At 40.0% G+C, this 14651-nt stretch overlaps 1 protein-coding gene and 1 long non-coding RNA gene across 4 annotated transcripts in view; one reads left to right on the top strand and one right to left on the bottom strand.

Moving 5' to 3' along the window:
* Positions 1–1405, top strand: part of GAD2 (glutamate decarboxylase 2) — a 68336-nt gene extending 66931 nt beyond the window's left edge. For both annotated transcript variants that reach the window (XM_036228095.1, XM_036228097.1), the window contains exon 16: positions 541–1405. In XM_036228095.1, the coding sequence (XP_036083988.1) occupies positions 541–714 (174 nt within the window). In that variant the 3' untranslated portion in view covers positions 715–1405. The remainder of the gene's footprint in view (positions 1–540) is intronic.
* A 6447-nt stretch (positions 1406–7852) lies between these two features.
* LOC118608692 overlaps positions 7853–14651 on the bottom strand; it is a 51911-nt gene continuing 45112 nt past the window's right edge. The window contains exons 3-5 of one of the 2 annotated variants that reach the window (XR_004953133.1): positions 12492–14014; positions 10057–10253; positions 7853–9978 (exon numbers count right to left, since the gene is read on the bottom strand). This is a non-coding gene — a long non-coding RNA (uncharacterized LOC118608692). Of the gene's footprint in view, positions 10254–12491; positions 14015–14651 lie in introns of both variants that reach the window. The other variant, XR_004953132.1, reaches the window with a different exon arrangement.

Here is a 14651-nt window from a genome sequence, read left to right as displayed (position 1 = left end):
ATAAACTAAGGTAATACAAAAGGAAAATGAAAAAAAAAAACTAGACAGCTCAAAAAAATTGCTTTAGGGTCTCAAAATTTGCTGATTTTCACATACATTTTTCACTTTACATTGAGGCTCACTTCTTGGTAACTGTTCTCTGAACTATTTTATTTCTAATGTTTTTACATTTACTGGGGATGGAGGGTGGGGAGGGGAACTCTTACCCAAATGTTGTATTGCTAAACTATTTAGCCTTGGACCAACACCAGATTTCTTTCATTCTCACAAAACACTAACCAGAAAGTCGAAGATAAGAGGGCAACCACCCGAGAGCCTGCCATTTATTATTCCCCTTATCACCTTTAAGGTCTTGGATGCATTGAGTTGCTCCAGTCCTCCAGTTCCAGGAAAATTTGAAGGCAATTCTTTCAAGGAAAAACAAATATGATTCTAATTGTTTAGTTAAAAACTAAAAGTGCTAATTGATAGTGGGTTCTTGGATTAAGGGGAGAGTCCCCAGGGGAAACAGTCACCATCTCGATCTGGTCTCTTCCCTAGGTGGCTCCAGTGATCAAAGCCAGAATGATGGAGTATGGGACCACAATGGTCAGCTACCAGCCCCTGGGAGACAAGGTCAATTTCTTCCGCATGGTCATCTCGAATCCTGCAGCAACTCACCAAGACATTGACTTCCTGATTGAAGAAATAGAACGCCTTGGACAAGATTTATAATAATCTCTCTCGCTAAGCTGTTTCAATTCTCTAGATAGACAATTAAGTTGTCACAAACTGTGTGAACGTATTTGTAGTTTGTTCCAGAGTAAATCTATTTCTATATCGTGGTGTCAAAGTAGAGTACAGTTAAAAAATCAAAAAAACACAAAAAACAAAAAACAAACCAACATTGCTCCTTTTAAAAATCCTTTCTTAAGTTTAGAATACCTCTCTAATAATTAGTGACAAAAGGCTGTGTTCTAATCAATAAGGAAAAGCTTAAAATTGTTATAAATACTTCCCTTACTTTTAATATAGTGTGCAAATCAAATTTTATTTTCACTTCAGAGTAGTAGGATTGAATAGTGCCAAATCGCCCCCGAATCATAAAAGGTTCTTTGGGGTGCAGCAAAAAGGATAAAGTAAATATAAAATATATGTTGACAATAAAAACTCTTGCCTTTTTCATAGTATTAGAAAAAAATTTCTAATTTACCTATAGCAACATTTCAAATGTATTTAAATACATATAATTTTACAAAAGGAAAATATATATATTAAAAAGAAATCCTATTTTGTAACATAGATTTTTATTTTATATGGGTTACACAAACTGCAGGGGCAGATATAAAAACTAAGCCAGATTTTTTTTTTCTCTTTCTTTTAATGGAGGCACAAGAAAACACTTAGCAAAGTTATTTTTGAACCATAGGCCCACAAAATTGTTAAAAGGTATAACACCTTCTTTCTATTCGTGTTATGGCTTATCATCTAAAGTCAGTATTACAAAACAAACACAAAAGAATAGAATAGTGCAAGTTCCTTAATGTGACTGATCAGATTGACAACAAAATTCTCTTCCCGGTTAACCATGACAGGCCAAGCTTCATTTTAGACTAAATCAGGGTAATTGTCTCTATTCTGCTTTCCAATTCAACCTATTTTGAATAGAAATTTGATGCTGGTTCTTGAGGCATCTTCCCAAACTGTATTCTTTGATTAGATCACTTGGATCAATTAGGGAAAATAAAAATAAAATCTAATCCGCCTGAGCAAAGACGAATGAAGCACACTCCAGAATGTGGTCAGCCCAACAAATTAATGTCAGCCTTGGGAGAAGAAGAAGAGTCTGTGTGAGAATAACGGCGTCATCCTAGAAGGAAGGAGTCATTTACCTCCCGGGGAATTGTTTAGTCCCATTTCCTCCCCATTCCTACCCAAAAAAGTCTCTCTCGCTAGGCTCCCCATCATTGGGACCCCAAAGAACTAATTTCTACTCCATGGGTGGTTATTTTTTCTCTAATGAAATGGACTCCTCACCTAGGACTGAGACACAGCATCTTAAGATCTTTTTTCTATCTCCCATTAAGATCCAAAGTGACCAGAGTATGCAGAGATTATAAAGATCTTTAGAATTCAAAATATTTTAAAAGTGTCCTCTGCCCCTGCAAACCTGATGGAGAGACGTGAGCTGACAGGAGCTCCCATAGGTACTTGTGGAGCCACAGACCCCGAGTGTTAGTAGAGGCGACTGAGAACTCATATACAGACTGCAGGCACAAATTTAGAAACAATTGCCCTTCTGTATAGACCGGGAATAGCTTTTAACCATAGGTTGTTTTCCTCGCCCCTGCGCCTTCTAGCTCCTTCCCCAAGTTCGCTGGGAGCTTTGCTCAACCATATGTCGTGAAATCCTGACCAACCATAGCGCAGGGAAAGAGGTAAATAGAAGCCTAATAGGTCCCAGTATTTTAATAAACATTCCTTTGAGTAGGTTTATAATCCACTCAGGAGGGAAGGCGTGAGGGAGGGAGATAGTTTTGAACATTAGCCAAAATTCCCAGTAAAGGCCTTGATGTGGGACCATTCTCTCCAAATTTTAGAAAAGTTTAGTTTTAGCTGCTATCAGAATTGACATGATCATTTCCATTTATATAGCAATATCATGTTTATTATTTTAAAATACTTGAAAAAAAAAAAAGTGTGGTATGTCTTAATCCAAGACGTGGAAATGGGAGTGACTCCGTGTTGTCACAAGGCTGTGAGGAAAGACAAGGAAATCAGTTGTGTGTGTAAATGTGTTGCCTTTATCGTATTGACAGTACTGTCTTGTCACCTCAGACTGGGGTTGTGCACTTTAGGTCTGAACCGTGTACAGTGTTGCAAATCAACGTGTGTTGCTGTAAAAGCTTGTACAATATATTATTGATGTGTCTTTTTATGTGTGGTAGCTGTATTGATATTCTGAGAACTACGTTCGCATCTGTTCCTATACTCCCTCTCTCCCTCTCTCTGCTAAACTATACGCCCTTCACATGAGCTCTAATACAGGACATGCCCTCGGCTAACTAAGCTCCCCACTGAGAAACCTCCTTCGAGAATCGTGTGATTTTGCCAAATGCAAGGCGAATGCTCCTTCATCTCTGAGAACAGAAGAAACCGATGATGGAATGTCGCAGACGGCCAAAATTGCAGGCATGGTCCCTGCTGGGGTTCAGAGCGGGTGTTACTCTTTGGAATGTGGCCAAAGAAAGCACAGGTGTAAATATAGTGCAGGACAAGGAATCAAAGACCCTAACTGTACATCATCTTGCACGTGCTCTCCTGTTTTCAAAACTGTGTATTTATTAAGTACGCGTGCCGAAATACGTTCCCAGCTGGTGTTTCTGAAAGACATCGCCACCCCCCGACATTATTCCATTACTAAAGACAGAAAAAAATTAAAAATATAAACGTGTGGCAACCTGTTCTTCTTACCAAGTATAAACTTGTGTATGATCAAAGTATTTTATCTGTGTCGTCTCTCTAAACCCAAATAAATGTGTAAATGTGGACGAGCTCTGGCTTTGTATGCTTATTTCTGACCTTGCCATCCTGTAGAACTAATTTTTAATGCATTGCCTGAATAAAAGGCCCTTCACTTGTCATGGAGCTCAGTGTGTCTTTGGATCTTCATTGGGGAGAAAAGCTCTTCTTTCCGCAGTCACCCCGTACTATAGCTTCTGAAGGTTATTGTTTCTGGTTTCTCCTTCAATCAGATCCAACCTTCTTTTTTTAAAAAAAAAAAAAAAAATCATTATGGAAAATTTCATGTACAAACACAAGTGGAGAAGATAGTTTGATAAACTCCCATGAAGGCTTCACTGGCTTCAACGTTTGCTGTTTAGAGCCTGACTCTCGTTTCATCCACTCCCCCACCCCATTTCCAATCCAACAGCAAACTATTTTTACATGAATCTGTAAAAGAGAAGGACTCCTTAAAAAAAAAAAAAAAAAAAAAAAGGCCTCAATACAATTATCCCAACTAACACTATAACGGTAGTATTGCCTTAATAATATCAAATATCCAGTTGGTATTCTCATTTCCCCGGTTCTCAATTCTATAGCAAAACGCATGGTCATGGCCTGTGGCCCAGGAAACTCACTGAGGCCCCAGACACTTTTCAGGACAGTTGGAACACAAGCAGTTCAGGTGCACCACACGAGGCGGTGTGCACATGGGCTGCTGAAGTGAGGGCAGGTTAGAAGCTAGAAAGTCACGGGACTTTAATGAGTCGAGTAGATCCTGATATGCCTTCCCGGGGACTTCTGTGGCCAAATAAATACAAATCAGATTTAGTATATACTGCAAGAGCTTATGAGTGCTATAATGTCATGGGTGGAGGTGTCCTAAAGCAAGGGTCCCCAACCTTTGGGCCACAGATCAGTACTGATCGGTAGCCTGTTGGGAAGGGCCGCACAGCAGGAGGTTAGCGGCGGACCAGCGAGCAAAGATTCATCTCCATTTGCAGCCGCTCCCTAGCGCTAGCATCACGGCCTCAGCTCCACCTCAGATCATCGGGCATCAGATTCTCATAGGAGCACCAGTTGCTGATGCCGAAAAGGTTGGGGACTGCTGTAAAGGACTGAGTTTTGGTGGCCTGGAAACCTAGGCTGCTCCTGCCAGAAGAGGTCAGATCCGTGTGCTCGCATTTTTATTCCTCCAATGAGGCAGCTGCTGGAGCAACTGCTGGAGTCAGACTGCCATTTCCTAGCTCTGTGACCCTGAGCAAATTGCTTGACCTCTCTGAACCTCAGTTTGCTTGTCCGTTAAGCGAGGATAAAAGCAGCCCTTACCTCAAGAGTGACGATGATGATTCCAATGAGAAGATAACCCAATGCTTGCAACATGGTGAATGTTTACTATGTGTTAATTTTATTTTTATTCTGTGTTGCTGCCTGTAAGAACCAGACTTCAGATACACGCCCTTCATCCTCCTTAACTCATCTAGAGAAGACTGTCCTGAACACGTAAAAGATGCGACTGCACCATCTCCCTGTAGAAAGCTGTTTCATGAATTATCCTTGAGGACAGCAGGCTGGTGACTAAGGCAGCCTCAGTCACGGGCTTAGCCTTATCTTTAACAGAGACTGGGAAGAGACCCAGAAGGGCTGGGCAGGACAGCTGAGGAAAAAGGAAGAGCAAGTGAAAGAAGCTTTTTTATTTGCAGTCAATTATCTAGTACTTGCTCTGAACGCCTTTGCCAAGGACACATCCTTGCCTCGGACACATCCTTGCTTCAGACAGGCAGCCATCAGAGTTAGAGTGAAATGATGTAGGACATCAGCTTTGGCTTCATCGGAATTGCTAATATGGTCACTTTCCTACCTAAGGCTTTCAGTTTCCATTTATACAGTGAGGCTGGTTTGCTGGGGGCACACCCAGAGTGGGAAGGCCTCCCTTAAGCTATCAGAGTTTCAAACGCCTCAAGAAGCAAGTAGCAAAGAAACACTAAAAGTTCTAAATTGAAGATGATCCCTGTCCAGGATTTGCTGCCATTAGTGCTGGCCTTGCAGCACGCACGCAGATAAAGACAAAAAATCTCCTCACTCAAGTGGCTACGCGGCCGTTTCTCTACTTGGAACCCTGCTTCCACTTTTCAGTTCTATTAACGCGTCAGAACTGAGGTGTCTGGCTGAGGAAAAGTAATTAAAAGCTAATTACAGTTGGCAAGAAAAGGACTTTTGAGAGGGATTTCAATTTATTTAAACACTGTAACTTTGTAAATTCCAAGAAAATTCAATTATACAAACTTGAGAAAAAGAGAAATTTCAAAAAGGTTTTCCTTTTTTTTTCTCAATTCAGATTTTAGACAGTCAGAAGGAAATCTTGCTGCTAAATCTCTTGCCTTCTCTTTATTTCTATTTATCTCTGTTTGGGGATTGTGAAGATCCAGAGAATAAAGCACAGGGCTTTTCTTTCGTATTAATTTTTATTTAAATTGTTGCATAAGGCTGTAAACATTCCCTCTGTCCTGTGGAGACGTATTCCAGAGGAAGAAACCATCCCTCAGTGTGAGTCTCCACAGTGGGCTGGGCCCAAGCTGGTTTATGTTCAGTAAAGAGCAGATGGTTCCAATTCTTACCTAGCAGCCAAGAGATAAAGAAAGAGTTCCCTTCTTGCAATTAGGCACTTGTTAAAATGGCAAAAACAAAACATCTGGTCGCTTCACTTTTTTTTTAAGGGTGGATGGAATTTCGTGTAAAATATCTATCGATAATTAACCATCATAGTCAGGCCTGGGTGGGAAATTAAATTCTGACATTGAGTGATTCCCTCTGCTCCTGTCATAATGAGCTATAATACTTTATTATAAGAAATGATTTAGGAGTAAATTTAATGCATGAGGGACCACAGCCCACTGACACCATTAATCTAATAATTATAGCAATATTGAATGGGGAAATCAATGCTTCCTGGACTAATGAAAAAAATTCACTAATCCTCAGTAATATATTGTCCCTTCTTTTTATCAATTCTAGATGTCATTTCCTCCTAGACTAATGACAAAATTCACTAACCCTCGGTAATATATTGTCCCTTCTTTTCATAAATTCCAAATGTCTTTTCCTCATCTCTAAAGTTGTAGTGATAGTTATAGCAGAAGGTTGTAAGGATTCAAAGAGAATACATCTGTAAGGTGCTTGGCAATAGTAAGCTGCCCAGGACTGCTCCCTTCTCTCCCCAGCTCTGCCCTGCACCTGCCCTGCACCTGCCCTGCACCTGCCCTGCCTTCCTGTGGTGTTAGCATCGCCTCCTGATGAAATGGCTGCTGGGCAGGCAATCAGATCAGCATATTTGCTAGGAATGTGATTGCTACCCTGGGTAGCTTTTCATATAGACTAAGGGGTGTCTTTTTGTTTGTTTTTTTGTTTGTTTATTTGTTTTGATTGTTTTTTTTGTTTGTTTATTTGTTTTGATTGTTAAACAAAACCTCAACTGAGACCATGCACTTCTGCAAAAAATATCACAGAACTGAGCATACTGGGAGCAGGTTTTATTTGGTAAACTCATTTATATAAGGGCTTTATTGGATTTTATTTAGATAGGGCCCCATAAGGGGCAGACTAGATAATTACCTATTAGCTGGTGAGCAGCAGCCACCTGAGACAGAGAACCCCACGTTGACAAATGCCACTGTAGCTGCCTTTGCTGCAAAGAGATGACTCACGTGAGCCATGGGAGGCCTCAGCAAGCAGAAACAGGATCAACCAGGCTGCGTGCCCGCATCCCACACCACGTCCCCACGTCTCCCACCACAAGAGTGGCGCTGAGGAAGGATCTCATTCTGCCTTCATTCATCTCATGCACAGGCTAAATGGAGCTGCTCTCGCGGCCTCTCCCAGGACCCCGGACAAGAGCACACACAGGATCCCTCTCAGCTAAGGACCCTCGGCTCTGCTTGATACAGGAACCTAAGTGTCTTACCCTTCGTATGCCGAATCAAGAGATCCCACCAGGAAAGAGAGAAGATGAAGGAAAAGGTCTTAGCCATTCCCTTCTGAGATTATATAACACACAGTTTGCTTCAGTAATGGGGGGAACCACAGGAGTCCCTAAAAACATATATATTTATATATTTATATTTAAACTTATTCAGATATCTATATATGTATAAATTTATATTTATATATTTATTTATACCATATATAAGTATATTTATATGTAAATTTGTATTTATATATTTATTTATAGGTATTATATATGTTATATGCATAAATATATATATAAAACTTCCAGGTTACAGAATATACCTACAAGCTCTGTAATATAGCTAAACTTCTAGCTGCCTGCCTTCCAGGAGTCATGGCCAAGCTACTGAAAGAGTAAGTCCAGAGAAAAATCAGTGTGAACATTAAATATTCGTGATGTGTTAGCTGCTGGGAGATAAGAATTAAATATCATAGTCTCGGGCTTCGAGGAGCTTACAGTGCGGCAGGAGAGACAAAGAGCTAGATCAACGCACGACTTGTCATAATTACCAGAGTTCTGTGAGTTGCCTTCATGAGAACTCAGAGAGGCGGGATCCTGAAGGACACTTTCCAAAAGGACAAGAGCATGAGAAAGGCATGGGGGGCCCGCCCCAGGAACAGCTCTCTCAGAGAAAGTGCAGCTCACAATCCAGCACGTCAGCTGGGAGAGCCTACTGAGGCCTCTGGTCAGCAAGAGAACTAAATGTACATTGTTGGCTAACAGGAGTGAAAAAAAATCAAATCTTAAACAGTCATTGTTCTGGAAGCATCTATGAGGAATGGGAGTGGTTTGGAGGGTGGGAGACGAATATGCATTTAGTTAGGGTGGCAGTTTGTAGGTGAAGCTCCTAGGGCCAGAGTAGATCCCTCCAGCTGGTCTGTAAGAGAACTTTCTAGCAGCTCCACTCCAATCCCTGCTTTGAAGGCTAGAATGCTGGGCTTGAGCAAAGTACTGCACAAAGAGAAGTTTTCAGTGGAAAATTTTGCTTCTCTAGAAATAGTGTTTTCCTACGGATAGGTGATATGAGAGCAAGTACAATTTTAGAAGTAGCCATTGGCTCAGTAATCCTTCAGGGCCATAAACTTAAGAAATGTTCAGCCACATTTAATAGAGGGGAAGAAAATCTTACCAATTTACTGTGCTCCAAGGAAGTAAAAATCCAGCAAAATAGTCTTCACGTGATTAAATTTATTAGATTTGGCGGCAACGAAATATTTAAGCACATGAACTACCTCCTGGGTTCCTCTCCCATGGAGCATATTAAACATCACACATTTCTACTTCAGACAGAACTGCATCGAATCACACCTGGTTGTCACCAAGCTCTATCAACATCAGTTCTACTTCTTCAAATCCATCATTCTTCTTTATCACTACTACCACTCATCTCAGTTCTGGCCCTAATTTCTATCTTGCAATAGCAGTTACCTTCTATGTTATTGTATTTTGGTTGCGAGTAATAAGAACCAACTTGAACTAACTCAGGAAAAATAATGGTAGAACACTGGAAAAGCTCACATAGTCCAAGGAACCCCAGGAACACTCGGGACTTGGTAAAGACAGTGGTCAGGGTACTCCGATGACCTTAGCTGCAAGAGTTTATGCTTGCTCCCTCTGGGGCTCTGCCATCGATGACCTGACTCAGCTCTGAGTTCCTAGTTTTTGGCTTTTGTTCTTATTTGTAAAGAAGACTCTGACTGGGTGAGCTTTTGGGTCGAGGTCTACCATGATCAAAGTGGCCATGTCCAAGATGATGGAACCATGTAGCACAAATATGGGCCCACCCCCTTAGATCAGGGACTGAGGTCAGGGGAAGGACAGTGTCTCAAGGGCCTCACAGGCTTGGCAGGCATCTGATAGGCATCATTAGTTATATAAAATGTGCATGTACCTGTATACATACATGTGTACACACACGCACACGCACACGCACAGCATCTCTATCCACAGGCGATGATGTTCATTCATTCAATCATTCATCCAGCCAACTAATATTTATTCAGTGCCCATGAAGTCTGGCCCTGCAGATAAAATGGGAATGAAAAACAGGCATGGTTCCTGCTGTCATGGGGATATGTCTAAGTGGAGAGAAGACAATAAAACAAAGAAATGTAAAATTGCAACTTCAGAAAGGAGAGGTACCTGATATAATGAGAACCTATGAAGAAGACGTCACTTTCCTGAGAAAATTACTTATAAGCTGAGATCTAAATAACAAATACTCGTATTCATCTAAAATGATGAATAAGAGTAACCTGAGTAAAACGGGAAAGACAGGTGTTCCAGGCAGAGGGAACTGCACACGTAAGCCCCCTGTGGGGAGCAGGAGCATGGCTAACCAAAGAGACACTTCAAATATTTATTTTTTGTTGGTCTCTGGCAAGGAATAAAAAAAACCAGCACCTGGCCTCCTAAAGGAGTAGAGAGTAAAGAGGACCCTGTGCCAAGGTGAGGCCTTGAAGAGCATTTGGAGCAGTTGTGTCTTTGTCCTAAAAAAAAAAAAGAAAAGTAGTTGGCAGGTTTGTTTAAATGTGGAACGATGATTGGAGAGTAGAAGCTGTACCCACCTGGAGGCTTGCAATGGTCCGGAAGAGCATGTTGGCGACTCAGACTAGGGTGCTGATGGTAGTCGTGGACGTGCCACGGGTCCACTGTTCTCAGAGCCCTCAATCTCCACAGGACGACCTTTTCTCTTTAGCCTTCGTACTCCCCTCTCACGATTCTGCAGCCAGTGGCCTGTCCATTGGACCACCACCAACACTCCCTTCAGCAGTTAGGAGGAAGACGTGAAGAAGACAGAGGAAAAATAACACAAATCTTGTTCTAAAATGGAAAAGAACTTTCTTATTCAAGTTCTAGTATAAAATAATGGACTGAACATATGTACTTCCTACTTTATTTTAGCCAATTTCCAATGAAAGAAGAGAAAAAAAATAAAAAGGAGTTAATCTACAACAGTCGTAACAGGAGAAGGGTATCATGAATGGACCATAATTTATACATTTCTGAAAAAAGAGCAGAGGGCCTGAAACAGTGCAGAGAAAGCAGCAGCCCCAAACTGGCCTGAAGAAGCTACAGCAGAGAAGGAAGCCAGCCTTCCTGGCAGGATCCTGATGAGGCCTAAATTCCACCCTGGCAAGTCTGTGGACAGCAGAAGTGAGACAGGGTCAGCAATTAGAGTAATTAAGGAGGGCACATCATCGAAACAGCTATACGGTGACCTTGACACTCACTGTCCCACATGTATCCACCTAGTAACTTACTAAAGCTGACAGTCTGGCCTTTAATGAAATTAAACAACCAATTGTCACCCCTTGGCCAGAAAGAGCCAAGACTATATATTTCATGTATAAAATAAAAACTAACCAATATGAAAATAGTTATGTTTGCCGAAAAACAAATCGATAAATAAATTTGAGGAGATCTCTAAGAATAGGAAACGATAGACAAAGAGATGGAAAATGCAAGAGAAAATTCAAGAGAATTATTAGAATTGAGCCAAGAGGTTCAAGAAAATAGAACAGAGAAAATTGGAAGTAAGAAAACAAAGATATAATGAAAACTTAACAGTAATAAAGTGAACTAAATTCCCATACCTACTTTCCAACTGAAAACAGCTAAAGTTATTGGATAATATAGTTAAAACATCTCAAAAACATCAATGATCTGGCAATAAATAAAAAATACTCAGGTCAGGAGCTTAGTGAAGGTAGAAATCCAGAGAGGTAAGCCTAGTACTAAACCGTTTGTGTTTTTTGTGTGTGTGTGTGTGTGTGTGTGCGCGCGCACGCGCACGTGCGCGTGTGTGTGTGTATTTTACTTTGAGTTTATGTGTCAGACTTTGTGATTTGAACTTTGGTTTCATGACTTCACAGGAGAAGAGATGAAATGTCCTCCCGTCTTTGCTAGCTCTGTTCTTTGCCTAGCTAAGGATGGCTGCAATTACCTAAGTTTATAAGCAATTTATCTATTTAGCCGTTTCCCTCCCCAGAATGTGAGCTCTTTGATGCCAATGATTCTGCTCTTTTCATATTTTATATTTGATATTTTCATTTTCATATTCGTGTGCCCACACCTGCCATTGTGCCAGACTTGTAGTAGGTACTCAATCAATATTTTATGAATAATTGAAAGTGATGAGAATAACCAACCAATGTCAAAGAACTTATACAATCATTTGGAAACTTACTAGGACCAGGAATTTTCTTAGTTGTTGTACATTATTGTTAACAAAGATGACACTAGGCACAATTGTTTTTTCAAATTACCCAAAAAAGATAAAACCATCTCTAAGCCACATATCAAACAAAATAAAGCATTAGTGGCAAATGCATTTTATTGACTAAAACATGTGTTGTGCTGATACTTATTCTACCTTTATAAAAACCCAGTTAACCAAAATAACCTACTGGTCATGCTACTTGTCAATTATTCTAGATTAAAAGAGGCTTGATTATACTCAAAATCTATACTGAAATAAATATATTTCATCTCACAGGAAACTCTTACATAAACAAAATGTATTTTACAAACTGTTGAAATCAGGAATGAAACTAGGCATAACACTCCTCTTTTAGGATCAAACACTTGGACAAAGAACTTGGACAGAAGTATCCTTGTGGTAGAAATATCAGGCAAAAACTTTGCCCTAGATAGCTTCTATTACTTATTTAAACAAGCTTAAGACATTCTGAATTTTAATGGGTTCAGAAATATTATTCATATGATTTTTCCCCCTCTAATTGCTGTCTTACCCAATTAATGCATATTTCTAAATGTAGACAAATGGTTACCAGCTGCCTTTACGGCTACATTATATTTCATCGAATTCCAAATAGGCACAAAGGAAAAAGGAACAGAAGATGCATAGCTCTAAGGTTGGATCGCCAAACACAGGAATGAGAGGTAGCTTTCAAGAAAAGGAAAAGAGAATCCAGGACCCCGGCTCCGAACTTATGCTTGCTCAGTAGGAATTCTTCACAAATTTTCTGATGCCACTCACTTAGAATTCTTTCCCGGCTTCCAAGGAAATCTCAGTCAGGAATCTATATCTCCATAAACGTCTCAGTTTATGATGATGAACAGCCTATTACAAAGCAATTCGCAGTAAGTAACAGCAACTTATTTCCTTTCTGACCCTCCTAACCATCTCTTTCATCCCTGCCCAACTCTGGGCTGTTGTGAACTCGTTTTGCTAAATCTGGCTTGTTAGACACTAGATAGACTCAGAACCTTAAAGAAACCATAATATGTGTTGACTGAAACAAGAATTGCCACCTGATTTTTTTCCCGAGATTATGTGTCTACATGTGACACCCTGAGATTTACATTGGGAAAACATGATTATTGTATGTGAAGCAAATGTCAAGTATTAGAGATGTTCCTAAAACATTTTAGTTATCATTAATAACTTGAGACTTAATTTTGCACCATCTAAAATTTTATTTAAGTTTTTGCTCTCATGTAGAAAATTCAATGACATCTTCCTAAAATCCTATAAGAAAAGTTCAAATAGCTTTATTAGCCATTTAAAATAGCTATTTCATTCATTATGTATTTAAGAAAAGACTTGTTTTTGTCACAGAAAGCTTCTCACCAGAGCTTTTAAATTTTCAATTATAATTTAATTATTCCTTGGAGCCTCTCACCTGGCTACCAATACTTCATATAACAATGTTGCACTTGGAATTCATCGCTATGTTTTCTCAGAAATTAAAGAAGGAGGATACTACACTGACAGAGTTGGACCTTAATCATTCGGCCCATCCCAGCAAACTTATTTTACTTTAGTGAACAGTATAACACAAAGTAAAAAACTATGAAGTCCTTGGACTGTACATAAAACCAGCAGAAATTTGAAGGAGGTCATGAACCCAACATTGAACTGGATACCTAAATGTTTGAGTGTTTCTTTTCAAGTTTTTTCACCTCTTATCCTTTTCTCTAACCCGTAATTAGCTTATAGAAATTCCACACCCACGTGCAATGGTCCCAGTAGTTTGCCCACACTCTCACCCCGCAGTGTGAGATGGAGTCACCTGACGTTGACATTTTCATCTTTATGGCTCATGTTCAGCGCCTAGTTGATACTTGGAAACTGATACCAGTATTATCACCTCAGGGGACACGTTCTAGAATCTAGCATCCTGCTGTCACCTCTATAGTTACAAGCTGTTAAAGCGGCAGTGCCAGGCAGTGGCAGTTTCTTCCTCAAGGAATTCATATTGTTCTTCTTCTTGTTTTGCATGTGCCTTTTAATTCGGACAGCATTACATCTGTATTATTTCCCTCCAGTGTTCACTTGAGAAGAATGGACTCAGCTGTTTCAGAGATCATTCCTTAGATCGTATGTTTTCTGGATCCTCATTATTATTTTTTTCTTCTCCCATCACACTGCAGGACACATGGAACATTGTGACATTTTTTATTTTGAGAGTGGAGAGTCCTCCGTCAATAACCAGTGATTTCTGTGAGCTCTCTCATTGTCATAAACTTCTGGCTTGTGCACATCTTTCACCTCGATTTCTAAGGACATGCAGAAAATAATTATTTGGTATTCTTACCATTTCCTCATTTTCCATTTCTAATTTTCTATTGTGGTTCTTGAAGCACAAATCTTTTATTCTGCCATTCATGTATTCTTCATATATAATTAGACCTCTCATTTCTTTTCAAAAGCAGAGAGTGGAACTGAGCACATTTAAATCAGGAGAAACTGTATTCTGAGCCACATTTCCAGCATGCTGATGAATGCTACCACTTAGGTTGGCAAATCAAATTAATAATTCTTTTAAAAATTAAAATGGTCTGCAATCTCTAAATGCTATATATGAGATGTTATATTACTCCCTAGTGTTCAAGTCTGCAATGAACAACCCATTGCTTCAGTGACATTCTACTACAAAAACACCAAACAGTAACTAACAATTAGGAAAAGGTCCACACACACACACGCGCGCACATGCACACATGCGCACGATGAGAGAGGAGAGAGGGAGAATGAATGAATGAATGAATGAATGAGTAAACGAATGAATAATTGAGCTCTATGTTCTTTCTCTTTCCATTTCTCTTCCTTACAAAATAATGATAAGAAGCAGTAAGAAGAGGGGAGGAGTCAGGAGACAGGATAAATCGGATGGGCTCCTGAGGGATGGAGGAG

Source organism: Rousettus aegyptiacus, unplaced genomic scaffold, assembly GCF_014176215.1.
Source record: "Rousettus aegyptiacus isolate mRouAeg1 unplaced genomic scaffold, mRouAeg1.p scaffold_m13_p_10, whole genome shotgun sequence".
Taxonomy (NCBI): domain Eukaryota; kingdom Metazoa; phylum Chordata; class Mammalia; order Chiroptera; family Pteropodidae; genus Rousettus; species Rousettus aegyptiacus.
Note: the sequence above shows the minus strand (reverse complement) of the source record. Positions and strands in the feature narration are given on the sequence as shown.